The sequence below is a fragment of the Musca autumnalis genome, unplaced genomic scaffold (genome assembly GCF_047663935.1).
Source record: "Musca autumnalis isolate F117 unplaced genomic scaffold, ASM4766393v1 scaffold_4, whole genome shotgun sequence".
Taxonomy (NCBI): Eukaryota; Metazoa; Arthropoda; class Insecta; order Diptera; family Muscidae; genus Musca; species Musca autumnalis.
This window is the reverse complement of record NW_027411977.1, coordinates 110,963,280-110,978,809: the sequence shown is the minus strand read 5'-3', so window position 1 is coordinate 110,978,809 and position 15,530 is coordinate 110,963,280. Positions and strand designations below refer to the sequence as shown.

The following is a 15,530-nucleotide window of genomic DNA, read 5'->3' as shown; positions in this document are numbered from 1 at the left end:
AAATAGTAGATCCATACATATTTCAAATATATAAAATCCCAGCCAGCATTTTTTGAAAATTATAATCCAATTCGAGTCTTTTTTGATCCGACTGCACGATTAAAAATCTGGAATATGAGCTCATTTTCTGATCTCCTTTGTCGGGAGAAAAAGGTAACCTCAGGCGACTCTTCTAAATAAATCACAAATGAGTCTTCCTCTGCATTGGTTTCGAGTCATTTTGCCCATTTTTTGATGGTATATAAAGTCTTTTTCGAGTCGTATTTCAATCATTTATTGGTGATTTGTTGATTAATTTGGGACTCTTTTTCGAGTCTTTTTAGAGTCATGTTTATAATCGTTTATGAGTCTTTAGGGAGTCATTTATGAGTCTTTTTATTAGACGAAATAACTTAAAAGAAATTTCTTTTTATGCTTTTTTGTTTTTTGTTTCTCTCCTTTGTTGTTTTGTTGTCTTTTCTGCTTTGTTATTTCTTTTAATTATCCTTTATGTTGCGCGGTGGTTAGTATACTGCCTCCTGGTGTCCCTGTATGATATTTTGATGAGTTTTTGCCTAAGATTACATAAAATCTTAATAATAAAGTGATTCGATAAATAAAAACCTTCCACACAAAAAGCTTTTATTTTTCAGAATTTTTGAAAATTTTTTGAAGTCACTGTAAGCAGTTATTTTAGCCATTAATAGGCAAAAATTCATTCAATCGTGCAACAGGAAATAATTTTTTGAACAGTTTTTTTTTTTTTCATTTCAAAAATCAAAGTGGTTTGTGCGGAAACTTTTTTTATAATAAAATGAATATTATTTTACGCATTTATATGCAAAAGTTCTTTTATTCTCACTACAGGAAATCATTTTTGAGAAACAATTTTAAAAAGTCATAACCCTAGTGTGTATTTGTCTATTTATTTTGGCTTTTGGGTTTGTATTAAACAAAAAAATCAACAAAATAATTGTAAATATGAACATATTTTTATCGAGATTTATGGGTCTATCTTGTATTGCCACTAAACTTGAATTGCGTTGTCAGTTGTCTGCGCGACTGAGACGAAATGTTGTACCATGAATGTCAACTCAACTGGGTGGTCGATAAACATGTTATCGATCAGTGTTTTTTTCAAACTTGTGACCTCTATTCGCCAAAAAAAAAAAAAAAACATTTTAAAAATAATATCTGGACAATATTTTAATATTTTGGCTGAGTTTTCGAGCAAATTTGGAAAACAACCCAAGATTGGAATATAACCTGCCCATTTAATCTTCGGATCGTCAAGTTTTATTTGCTGTCCCAAAAAATGATAAGTTCGGTGGAATTATTTTTTTGATGAAGAAAATGTACAGGACATTGCATCTATTAGAAGAAATTTGAGGGACAAGTCGAATCCATTGGAATTGCCATCTGCACTGTAAGCTGATGATCATGTGGAAAGATCTGTACTATAATCAGTAAATTATTTCAGGTTTAAGGCGTATTTTCGATTGCCAAAGGATGCCGTAGTTTACGTTGTGGAAACGTTAAATGGTGACTTCAAAGTAAGTTACAGATCAACAGCAATACCCCCACTTTTGAAGGTGTGCGCAGCGTTGCGATTCTTGGAGGACGGAAGTTTCCAAAAGTCCCATGGCAATGATTTCAACAATTGCATGGCTCAATCTACATTGTCGAGAGTATTGAAGGAAGTTGTCCACTTGATAGAGGACAAATTGTGCCAAAATTGGATCGTTTCGAAGTTGACAGAGGAAGAAAAAAGGCAAAATAAAAACCATTTTTATTCAAAAACGAAATGCCCTGGTGTAGTTGGCTATATAGATGGAGGATGTTCGTCATTTGTACTTAAACTGAACATACTGTATTTGTCACCAAATTCATTTGCAAAAGATTTGCTGCTGTCCGTCCGCTCCAAAGGATGGACCACCACCAGTGTCGTTGAAGTTTATTTTATTTTGAGGCATTTTCTTTTTCAACTTTGCTTTAAAGTGAATTCAGACTCTGCCACTCTTTAGGTGTTCGTGTTGGAGGTTCATGGCTGTTTAAACTGTCCGAAATGGACCTCCACGCTTCATCCGCTGTGGCTTTGGTTTCACCAAAACTCCCGAACTCCTCGGGCTAAGTTTGGATTTTCACTCAGTTAGTTTATCAATTAATATTTCGAACTGCTGCTTTGTCGTTATTTTCACCATATTGTTGATACACAAAATTAATTAATGATGCAAAGAATCAATAATTGTTAACAAAATGTTTATTTTTCCTTCTATTTTACTTGTTGTTTCGTCGAAAATGTTCACTGCAACTGAAAATTAGTGGTTGCTGAAAAACAGCAGCTTCGTCAACTGAGATTCGCAACTTCAGTTGAGAGTTGCCATACGTGGATCAATTTTGACAACTGGCAACGCCACTCAACGATAATTGTTATCGACGATCGACCCCTTACTTTCATATTTAACAAAATTTATATATGTGAAACATCAAACAAAAAATTTAAAAAATCGATAAACCAGTTTGTTAGTATGAAAAATATTTCAACGATTGAAAAAAAATAAAATTCAACAAAATTCTTAGTTAATATGAGAATTGCTTCATCAAACTAATTTCTAACGAAAACTAAAAATTTTTTTATCGGCGATTGTCAATTAAAAATTATTCAGATTTTGGAATTTTTTAATGAATTTAAAATTCAACAAAATTCGTAGTTAATATGAGAATTGCTTTATCAAACTAATTTATTATCTTTATCGGCAAAAAGTCAATTAAAAATTAATCAGATTTTTGAATTTTTTTATCAAATGGGTACAATTTTTTTTCTGTGCATACAATAAATACATACGTTAATTTATTTTTCTATTTATTTGTGAGAGTAAAACCCTTTTAAAAATTATCTTAAACTGCATTAGAATGTTTGTGTTATTTTAAACGGCTATCAACTTTGAATAGGGAAGCGGTTGATAGCTGCAATTTTATCTAAAAGTTTATGGAATGTACGGTTAAAAAATATTTCCTTAAGCAATACCTATTATTATTTATTGATTATGAATTAGAGCATTTGCATTGCATTAATGAAACAATTTCATCAAAGATAAAATAATAAATATTTTTATTGATGGAATGAAACGATATCATTAATGATATGTCATTATGCAATTATTGGTATATGGTATTTAGCAGAACTTGTAAGAATCTACTATTTTTGAAATTGTTACAAGTTTTTTTCTTTTTAAATTTAAAATTTACCTTTTTTACAAGTTTTGTATTATTTCATTCCATCAATGAAAAAAAATTCATTAATTTTATGATTCCAAAACTTTTTTTTCTAAATCTCCTGTTTAAATATAATACGGAAATACCCATATACATAAAAAACTGTCATTCAAATTTCACCAATATTTTAATTTTTTAAAATATTAAACAAAAACAAAGCTAAATGCATTTGAAACGCAAGTGATATGTAAAAGAAAATCTGAAAATTTAAAATGAAAGGCGAATTTAAAAATGCGAAAAAACGGATTAAATTGTAATTAATTAATTAATCAACTGAAATTGCTTGTGCCGGTAAATTGTCAATGGAATTGAGCGCGCCATGATTATGGTGATGATTATCCACTTGCCTCCATGTACCATATCCGCTGTTGATCAATTGTTGACGCATTGCTTGTATCTCTGTGTTGTTGGTGGCAGCGGCCAAACAATTTATTTATTCATCCATCAAAGTAAGTGTCGAGTGCGTTTGTTGCAGCAGCAGGAGCGAGAGATAGGAGGGAAGTTTGGTTGTATTTGCACGTTGTGATTTTGCATATACAAGGAGTAGTGCATTGAAAATAAAAAGTTTTTTGTTGTGGTAAAATTCATAAAACATATTACTTGTTTCACTTGAAAACTTTTTATAAAATTATTTGAATTTTTTAGTCACTGCTTTGTGTTTGGTTGAAATGGCCATTTGTTCCAATGTTGAATGTATCGTGTTTTTTTGTATGTTGTCATCCAGTTATGAAGTAAATGTATGTATGTTATCCTTAAAGTTAGAAACCATAAGATATTTTGCAAACGTGTATTGAAATGTAAATCACAAGCAATTTTTGAGACTTCTCTTTTTTTCATGCATATTATTGGGTTAATGTTATTTCAGCCAATGGAAAAAAATCATTATAAACATGGAATAATTAAAACTTTAAATACGATTAGACTTTAGATTGCGTATTAGCTATAACGCAAGTTAGCTCTCTGTAAATTTTGTTTGTAATAATATTTGAAACATTGATCTATAATTCACTTTAAGGTAAGGTCACAATAGGCAAATTTTTGATTCAAATTTGTTTCAACCTATTTTCCCAAACATGTTTGAATTTCATACAGAGGTCATGTTGTGTTCATATTACTTACGAATGCACATTGGTCAAATGTTTGCCGGTATATACTTTTGTTTTCCTAAAATCAGCTGCTTTCTTGGTTGCCTTTGAGTAATACCATGGTACAATTACAAAAGTAGTGGTGTCAAACTCCTTTATAAAAAATTATTTTTGTTGTAATTTCCTCAAAACATAAATAAAATTTTGACATAACATATACAAAAATTTACGATACCACTACCTGGGTAATTGCGCCATGAATAATACTTGCTGGTCACATTGTGGCAAAGAAATATTTGACATTTTTTTTTGGCAAATATTTACCAAATGTGACCGTGTATTTAAGGTAGCTTTTCATTCGTCCTAGCTAGGTGGTAAGTGACGTTTGGCGTAAACAGCTGCGCATAATTCAGTGGATTTGAGAGAGTTTGGTAGTAAATGAACAAAAGGAACTATACAAATGCAAGAACTGGGTATAGTTCCAATAGTTCCTTGCCAGGAGTAGTTCTTTGGAACTCTTTCGTTCCTGAACTCTACACAACATTAGCTAAATTTGACGGGCTCAATTATTGTTGCAATGAAACAATAGATGAGTATGGCTGTGGGTTTGTAGTTAGCCGCAAATAGTTCATATAGTTCAGCCCTTTTAATTGAACTAGTCCAGTAATCTAGTTCATAGTTCATTTTCAAGTTCAATCATTTGGTTCAAATGTGGACCCATATCTAAAATTTTTTGGTAGAGAAATTTTTCGTCGGCAATTTTTGGTGAAGATGTTACTGGGAAACCTAAATACCAAATTACATCCAAATTAAACCGAAAATGCAGGTGGCAATACCAAAACTTGTGTCTATTTCCACAATTTTTTGGTAAAGACGATTTTTGGTCACTTTAAACCCAAAATGCCAAATTACACCCACTTTGCTCAGAAAATATAACTAAAAACTAAAAAAAATCGAAATCGGCCTCTACCGTTCTATGGGGCTATTTCAAAACGTGAGTCGATATAGCCCATGTTCTACGTTGACCTCGCTGCAAACAAAAGACCGCTCCGTGCAAAATTTTGGCATCCACACAACACATTTTGCATATGAAATGTTTATAATATAATTTTATTGTTTTACATTGGTTTGAGAATTGCGTATTTAAACACAAAAAATAATTTCAGATTACAGCACCTTGTGTACACATCCTGCTCATTTTCATGTTAATGAAAATTTTCATAATCTGGCACAAGACATAAGAAATTTCAAATCAAAAAATATTCCATTGGTCCCGATTTACATTAGGCGATTTTTCTTGCGGTAATTTTTCTCGTTTCCTTTTAAAATTGCCTCCTGCGTCCATGCAAGCCCATATTTACATTAGGCAATTTTCCTTGTGGCAATTTTGTTTTAGGCGAGAGAGGGTGTTGAGAGGCAAACCATATGCCTCACCTCCCTCTCCATCGAACTGACAATTGCCGCAAGGAAAATTGCCTAATGTAAACATGAACCAAGCAATGTTCGGGCAAGTCAAGGCGATCGAGAAGGCGAATTCAGGCCGTAGTCTTCTTTTGTTGTCAAAATTTTTTGCGCTAAATATCCACAAAAGGTACAAGTGAAAATATTCTTCGCGAAGCTTAAATAAAGATGTGGTACAGAGATATTCTTTATAGAAGCGAAATATTTGTTATTTATTTTTGATTGAAAATATGTTTTGACAGCAAATGAAGACATCAGTTGGTATTATTGTATCGCCTTCTTGCTTGCACCATGGGGCAAGTCTTGTTTTCAAAACAAAGAAAATAATGTCAATTACGAAAAATATAAAAGGAATTTCCTGAACATTGCCAGTACGAGCAAGTATTTTCCACTTACATTTCCCTTACGTGTCTGTCCTACAAACAGAGACTTGCCGCAAGTAAACTTGTCTAATGTACAAATGTACATTTACAAAGTTATCACCTACCACAAATGACGCCCTATGTTCTACATGAACTTTATTTGTTATGATATGTTCATATTATTTTGTATCACATTTCTTTAACAAATAAAACAGGACATATATATGTATATATACAAATGACGGTGCCACTTTATGCATAAGTAAATCGCATGCTGAATTATATTGCTAATTGTTCATTCGTTAATAGTTCCTTCTTTGATCGTTCGGTCGCTCATTGATTATATAGTTCTGTGAACCAATTGTGAGCTATATCAACTGATCTGGCTTATACGTTCTTTGCAATGAATCCTTATATTGAACTAATTTCTTCGTGAACTAAACAACTCTATTTGGAAATTAACATCAGCTTATTTAAAAAGCGTTTCAAGTTGTCTTTCGTATATGAATTCATGTGGGTGACAAAAAATATTTATGATGTGGTGACCTGAAGGTTTTGTGGTTATTGTTTTGTCCCGAACAATGTTAATCACTTTTTATTTTGTTGAAGGGATTTTGTCTTCTTTTCCTTTTCCATTTATTACTGTAGTTAAACTAAGCTCATATGTACACTGCCGCTCACTTGAATAGAACCCCCCTGCAAAATTTTTTTCAACCTGAAGTAAACAATTTGGCTCATTTGAATAGAACCCCCCTTTAAAAGTTGGGAATTCAGAAAGATTGCATTAGAATATCGATGCATATTCACTCTTTATTGAAAACGAAGTACTTTCAGTAATACACAGTAAAAGTATATCTCTCATGATTAAGGATACACCCGTATATCCTGCTTTAGCAAGGTTTCTTTAAAAAATCAGGTGTAATGCCTTACAAAGCTTGCTTTTTTTCATTCCACAACATTATTTTTGGAAGCGTACTGTCTCCTTTAGTCGTATTTTTTACGCATAAGTCATTCCCATACATTTTAGAGAATATTTACCGCTGTAGAATATGACGCCCCCAGGATATCCGCATTTCTTTTTAAAAATTTAAGTTTTGATGACTCGAAGTGTACAAAAGTTTATAAAATCATGATGAAATTGCCACTCGGGAAATCCGAAAATGGTTCTCACTACTGGAAATGCCTGTTTTAGAACTCCTTTCTAAATTGTCGTGCGCACTTAGGGTGAAAGAAATTGACGCCCAAGTCCTTCATAATTAGTAATGCGTTCCAGCACCATAAAAACACATTCATCGCTACAGAAACAATTTAGAAGATGGTCTTCCATTCAATAGACGCGAAAACAATAGTTATATAATTATGCAATTGTTTACTTAATGAGCGGAGTCCTTAATAATTATGAAGAACTTGGGCGTCAATTTCTTTCACCTTAAATGCGCACGACAATTTACAAAGGAGTTCTAAAACAGGCATTTCCAGTAGTGAGAAGCATTTTCGGATATCCCGAGTGGCAATTTCATTACGATTTTATAAACTTTTGTACACTTCGAGTCATCAACACTTAAATTTTTGAAAAGAAATGCGGATATCCTGGGGGCGTCATATTCTACAGTGGTAAACATTCTGTTTTTCAAAATAGTCAGGCTTAATCCCATAGTCGTTGTTTTAATATTTTATTAAAACAACTTTAATTTATTAGTGGGAAAAAATTGGCGATGTTTACCAAGGGGTAAGGCAGGGAATACTATAGTTTCAGATCTCGCCACAGATCTTCATCAGTTCCCTTATTTCTTGTTTTTCAACAAGAAACTTTTTATACCTAAGTGTCAATTGCTAGCTCAAATAGATACGTGCGCAAAAAAACACTCTGATCGAGAATTTCTTTGGCACTACCTAAACTTTAGCAACTTCACTTGCAAACAAAACCAAATTTTTCCCACTGCTATGCGTTCGTCGATTCTCGACGAAAAAGCACATAACTAATTTGTTGGTATTGCATACTACAGCAATAAACAACATTTTGACGGTGCCCGGTCTCACAATTACGCCAACCCTCGTAATAGTGGTAAATATTCTCTAAAATGTATGGGAATGACTTATGCGTAAAATATACGGCTAAAGGAGACAGTACGCTTACAAAAATAAAGTTGTTGAAAGAAAAAAGCAAGCTTTGTTAGGCAATACACCCGATTATCCTTAATAAGGAGGGATATACTTTTACTGAATATTACTAAAAGTTCTTCGTTTTCAATACAGAGTGAATATGCATCGATATTCTAATACAATCTTTCTATATTCCCAAGTTTTAAAGGGGGGTTCTATTCAAATGAGCCAAATTTTTTACTTCAATTTTTATCGGTACCTCCCGATTTCCGGTATTTTGAAGGTTGTGGCCTCAATATCCCTCCGAAACGGCTGCAATTTGGTATTAAGTCTTTTTTGTGGGTATAAAACTTTCCACTTGACATTTTTTAGTATAGGTCCACGTCTTCATACAGCACCCATAGAACGGTACCTTCCGATTTGCGGTATTTTGAAGAATGCGGCCACAGTATCCCTCCGAAATAGCTGAAATTTGATACTAAGTCTTCCTTGGGGTTAAAAAACTTTCTACATGAAATTTGTCGGTATAGGTCCACGTCTTCATACAGCACCCATAGAACGGTACCTTTCAATTTTCGGTATTTTGAAGATTGTGGCTGTGGTTATACATTTCTCTATTTTATTGACTTGATTGAGACAGAAAAATTGTACACACAAACATTTTTGTACCTATTATTGAAATATTTGGTGTATAAGAAAGAAAATATGTTAAATTCATTTTGCATATGCACATATTATTTTTTGCATATGCAAAATTTATGCATTTTGCATAATTTGGCATATGTTTCGATTGTAATTTAATCAGAAGCCAAATATATACCCAGTCCCAAAATTTGATTTGAATCGGACCAAAAATATGGGTTGCATAAAATTCCGCTGTCTAATGATGAATGGCAAAAATGAACGGTCACACTAGCAAGCAACTGCAAAGCTGTCATTCAAAACTGACAATGTGTACCCAGCTTAAAGGAAAGCTTTTCGAGTAAAAAGCGGTAAAACTTTAAGATTCTTGCACGTAAAGGAACAGAACTAATAAGTTTAAATCTCGAATAGATACTTAAAATATCTACACTCTTGGAAATATTCTCACTTCCCATTTTTTGTATACAATTATACAAAATCTTAAATTTATTTAAAGATAAAGCAGAAAAGTTTCTAATCAATGTCTTAACTTTATGAAGATTATTTAAGATTCCACCACTATTGAATAATATTTGTCTTAAATTTGTTTTTCATAGCGACACTTATGATTATCCTGTAAATTTTCGGCTAGTGGAACAGATGTTCCGTAATAATCACCTAAATTAAAATCAAAGGAATTTAAAGCGGCCCATACACTATCAAATTTTGATGCCAATATTTGTAGTATTATGTGTACATTTTTTAAAATATGAGAATTTGTTTGAAAATCATATCAAACTTCCGAAATGGAAGGCATTACATTTCATGAAGGAAACCCCCTTCGATTTGTTCATGTATATGTATTGAGGAATGATTCTAGACTGGACACTAGGTTGACTTTATAAGATAATACTTCCTATCTGCAAATCTGCAGTAATGTTTGTATAAAAAAATTTAAACATTTTAAGAGCGTCACACACTTGACGTGTTTTGCTTGTCCAACACATGTTGTTAGTCCCAATTTACATTAGGCGAGTTTACTTGCGGCAATTGTCAGTTTGTAGGTGAGAGAGGGTGCTGAGAGGCAAAGGGTATGCCTCACCTCTCTCTCCTACAAAATGACAATTGCCGCAAGTAAACTCGCCTAATGTAAATTTTGACTTACAAGTGTTCACAGATAAATTTAAAAATGAAAACCATTCATCGAATTGAAGGGTTTCATTTTGAAAATCAAAGCTATGTATTTTGATTATTTAGCTGTCATAAAATATTCCTACACAGGTTTTAACATTTTGAAAAATTTACACATGCCATCACAAATATTTTAAGCATGTTTGAAAGTGAGTGAGCCGCTTTATGTTAAAATCCGATGTTTGACTTGTATATGGGATAAAATAAAATTAAAAAAATAAAAGCATTAGAGAAACATGTAAGAACAAATTATTTTGCAATCAATTCATTGAATATATTAATAACAATAGAAATATATATAAAAAACACAAAGTTAGTTATAAATTAATAATATGATAAAAAATAACAATATTCCATTTGTTTTGGAAAAGCATGCATTCATAATAAGTTATAAGGAAAAGAATATAGAATATATTTAATAAAAAATAATAATAATAAAATTTTAAGAAAAAATTCACATAAATATTGAAAGAGTTTGGGAAAATAATAAACCAGAAGAATAAAACCATTTATCCATTTATAAGCTACCATAGATTAGGAAGATAGCAGGGGGTTGGTGATGGGTTGTGGGGATAGCATTTTGGTTAAACACAATTTGTTTATTTCATTCTATTCCTTTAAAATTTGGTTAGTAATACTTTCAGGATTGTTGTTGTTGTTGTTGTGATGGTGTTGTTGACGCGTGGAGGCGGTAGCAGCGCGTAGTGTTTTGCGCAAAAAACTCTCTTTACGACGTGCCACAATACCACCCGTACCACGATTATCATTTGGTGACATACTACGTGGTGTCGATTCCGGAGAACTTTGAGGTGACGACAATATTTCACACGGCATCAGAGTGGCATCTTCGATGTTATTATTGCTATTGAATTTCATAGATTGTATGGCCTGTTTCTTTTCACGACGCCTAGTCGATGTGGTCAATAGGGATTGGGTACGTGATATGGGATTACTGCCACCACTAATTGTGGCATAATTGAGCTGAGAGCGTTTCTTGCCACGTGTCAAAGCACTACCCACTGTACCACCTCCAGTATTTTTCATATTAGGTGGCAGTTCAAAGTGATAGTTGTTGTTAAGTTCGGTGAGGAGAAACTTGGAGCAATACTCACTGCTATAGGTGGATGCCGAAACAGTGGTCTGCTGTTTACTATAGTCCAGAGCCTTATTGCCAGCCCAATCCAAGAGATCACGATTTGCCTCTGCAAAAGAAAATAACATTTATTAGTTGATGATTTAAATAATTAGAATGTGCTCTAGATATTATATATCGGAAAATCATCCCACAGATTTCAACATTGCAATGGACTCCGAGGTAAGATCGAGGAAATAATGAATTTTATGAGGAGGAAAACTACTGCAGCTGACAGCATTGTGAAGGTTACAACGTAATGATGAAGGATCGCACCAGAAGTGGAGGTTTAGATTTCCTATTGCACCAGTCTGTTTTATACAGATCTATCTCGCTTGAGCCTGGCTGTACACGGTGCTCTTGAAGCAACTTTAAATGGAAGGTGCTTACACCTGGGAAGTTTTTGCGGATTCTGAAACTACAACGTTCATAGATAAGAAAAATAAAAAAAAAATCAAAAAAATCACCGGAGCGCTTTTTAAATAAATTGCGATTCAAGTTGACATTTTTAGAGTTTTTTTAGGTTTTCACGATTTTGCTTGGAAACCACAAGTTTTATCGAAATGGGACTAAAGAACTTCAATATCTCAATAACGGTAAAACCTACGAAATTATCATAAAGGCCAATCTTGTAGAAAATTTTCATAGCTACAACATTTTCTTTAGTCTCATTTCGATAAGACTTGCGGTTTCCAATTAAAATGGTGAAAACCTAAAAAACCCCTAAAATTGTCAACTTGAATCGCGATTTATTAAAAAAGCGCTCCGGCGATTTTTTGTTTTTCTTTTTGATTTTTCTCATCTATGTAGTTTTAGAATCCTCCAAAACTTCCCAGGTGTAAGCACCTTCCATTTAAAGTTGCTGCAAGAGCATCATTCTCGAAGTCTGGAAAATGGGCAGGGTGGTCCCGCTGAAGTCAGGCAAGGACCAGATTTTTTCCTGCCGAGGAGGAACAACCACAATTCACAATGGATGATGTTGCGAATGTCGTCAGGAACGCTAAATCACCAAAATCGTTGGGCCCTGGTGGAATCTCCATGGTAATTAATGCTGAAACCGGAAGTGCAGTATCTCACTAAAGTCACTAGCCACCCACATCGTTCCCGTTCATCTGGAAAATGATCAGGATGGTCCCGCTACTGAAGCAAGGCAAGGATGCCAGCGATTTCGCTTTTGCCAGCCGTAGCAAAGACCCTTGAGGCTTTAGTTCTTCCCCGTGTCAGAAACAGCTATCCAGTTGCCGATCACCAACATGGGTTCCGTAAGTAGCACAGCACTACAGCAGCGCTGCACGTCATCTCCGAGGACTCAGCCAGAGCAAGCCGTGTGACAAAACAGTGACTTATCAAAAGCCTTTGATACTGTCGACACTGTTTGAGGACATTGAGCCGTCTAAATTTGGCCAAGTTTGAAAAATTGGATAATTAATTATATGTATCCAAGGTGGGTGATATCTACGGAACTTTTTAACTTCTACCTATCGTGAGATCGTATGAGGATGTTTGTACAATCTTGGCGTTCGGTATCTTCCCTGATTTCATTTGTGAAAGACTGAACTCCTATATGACTGATCTCACCACTCACTCTTTCACGAGAGGAATTTGCAAATATCCGACCCTAAATCTACAGCCACTCTCTTCACCACATGCTGGTGAGCACTAAGTTGAATGTCATGGTCGATGGTAGCAGAATTCCGACCACCAACTACAGCAAGATTCTAGGGGTGACATTTGACAGCATGTTCATGTCGTCTACTCATGCCACAGCTATCTGCGACAAATTGAGATATAGGAACAAGGTCCTCAAGTCCCTAGTCAGCAGTACTTGGGTACTGAAAAATAAATCTTGTCCGATATAAGCTCTGCGGCGCCAGTGTGGTTCGCGAATATAAGTGCAACGCGATGGAAAAATATTCAAATCTGTCAGAAAGCCGCACTGAGAAATGCAACAGGGTGCCTCCTCATGACACCAATGCACCATCTTCTTGAGACGTTGTTGTTGTACGTAGAAGTATAGGTTTGATGCTGGGTTGGCAGGCGCTGGCCGAAACATTATTGTTTCGTCTTAATCCGGTACGAAAGATGTTGTCGATGCAGTACCTGCTTGGTTGTTACCGCGTAGTCGACAGGCTTTCCCCACCCAGGCACGTCATGAGAGATTTTCATGATCTGGAGAGAGACTTCCAAAGGTATAAACAAGAACCTCTAGATCAACGAGTCTCTCAGTCAGGCTTGAATAACATTCATACTGATGCAGTTGCACTGGTAGTACAAGGGTACAGTGTGAATAGCGTACTCGGAGACCATCTCCCATCCATCGCAGCAAAATACCGTCGGCTGCCAAGGCAAACGCGAGCGGTATTAGCCCAGCATCGTCGGGATGCAGACGTCTCAATTCATATTGGAGCCGAATTGATACCACGATATCCAACACATGCCCTGTATGTCGAATGGGACCACACAACACGCTGCATTTGTTTAGCTGCCCAGCTAGCCCCACCCACCTGTCTCTTTTTATTCTTTATGGGTGCAACCAGTCCAGGTTGCAGAATTTTTGAATGCGGATACAGATGAACCAGTACCACATAGTTGAATAAAAAATACGAACTAACATATTTTCGTTGCTACAACAACAATATGGTTGTGAGCATTACCAGGGGCCTAATTACGACATTCGATTCGATCGATTATTTGCTCGTGAGTGAAAAAAATCGAACTATGAAAACCTGTGTTCTTCAAAGAACATTTAAAAAGTAGATGGTAAAAATGTGTTTATTTTTAAACAAAAACTAAAAACAAACAAACTTATTAATGAAAACTGTAAATATTTGCTGAAATTGTTGAATAATACTTTAGGTAATAATTTCGTAATGAAGTTGTGCTAAAAAATGTACGAAATGATTAATTTTTTAAAACTATGTGACATTTTTGTAACAAATTGCTAATTCATCTACCTTAGTAAATGTACGATTGGTGGTGCGAATAGGGTTTAATAGTTCGATTTTTTCATTCACGAGCAAATACTCGATCGAATGGAATGTCGTAATTAGGCCCCAGGTTCCAACACATGGACATACACAAACAAGTTATGTATATCGATTATTTTGTGATAGACGAAATACCGTCCCCCAGTGTATTAGATGTTCGATCGATTCGAGGAGCGAACAGATAGCACCAGCCCAGTCCGCTCAACTTACCACATGCTGTAAGACAGATAAGGTAGAAGCGCAAAGAATAGCCCGCTCTATTCAAACTGCGGAAGATGGAGCACAGCTTCAAGAACGAACGATCTGTTACAGAAGCTTAAGTAAACGAAAACGGACCTGCAGGAGTTATGGCTACTTTCAAAATACAGGTACCATTCTATGGGCGCTATATGAAGGGGTGGATCTGTACAGACAAATTTCAAAGGGAAGGTTTTATTCGAAGGCTAAATACCAAATTTCAGCCATTTCGGTGGAATATTGAAGCCACAACCTTTAAAATACCGAAAATCGGGATGTACCGTTTAATGGGGCTATATGAAGGCGTGGACCATACCGACAAATTTAGAGGGAAACTTGAATACCCTCCAATGCAGACTAAACAACAAATTTCAGTCATTTCGGTGGAATATTGAAGCCACAACCTTCAAAATACCGAAAATAGGGATGTACTCTTCTATGAGCTACATCGGCCCACTCCTTCCCGCACCTCCCCCACAAAAGTTCGAAAATGTTCAGAAAGTTTGTGCGGGTGATAACTTTTGAAGGAAGCAACCGATTTGGTCCATACTTAGCCCATCGTGAAATTTCTATCAGTCTTAGATTAGTTTCCAATATGGACTCAATCGGTCCACTCCTTCGGGTACCTCCCACACAAAATTTCGGAAAAGTTCAGTTTAGGACCTGTTCACGAATCGCTTTGATTTTTGTTGTAGTAACTTCTATTCACTGTCCTCTATACGACAGTACAAGTTTCATCAGGGGCAAGTCCATACTTGCTGAGAAAATAGCCTGAAAGTTACGAAAAACTCCTATGACACGGTGTGTAGTGGTTGGAGCGCAAGATAACTCTTGAACGGATCTGCGAATTCGGTCCAAAATTTGGGCTTCGTAATATTTTGTCCAAACTAAGTTTAAGTTCGAAGATAAGCCATATCAGTCTACTCCTTCAGGTACCTCACCCCCAAGAGTTCAAAAATGTTCGGAAAAATTCCGCGCATGATAACTCTTGATGGTAGAGATCGATTTGGCCCATGCTTTTCCCACCCCAGTATATCTACCAAATATATATCAGGTTCGAATATGGACTACATTTGTCCACTCCTTCGGGTACCTC

At 35.1% G+C, this 15,530-nt stretch overlaps 1 protein-coding gene across 2 annotated transcripts in view; it reads right to left on the bottom strand.

Moving 5' to 3' along the window:
- The window catches only part of LOC141404107 (uncharacterized), a 29,096-nt gene that overhangs the window by 7,766 nt on the left and 5,800 nt on the right, over positions 1-15,530 (bottom strand). Inside the window, exons 1-2 of one of the 2 annotated variants that reach the window (XM_073987404.1) lie at positions 11,191-11,280; positions 3,603-3,654 (exon numbers count right to left, since the gene is read on the bottom strand). In XM_073987404.1, coding sequence (XP_073843505.1) covers positions 3,603-3,615 — 13 coding nt within the window. In that variant the 5' untranslated portion in view covers positions 3,616-3,654; positions 11,191-11,280. Of the gene's footprint in view, positions 1-3,602; positions 3,655-11,190; positions 11,281-15,530 lie in introns of those variants that run through there. The other variant, XM_073987403.1, reaches the window with a different exon arrangement.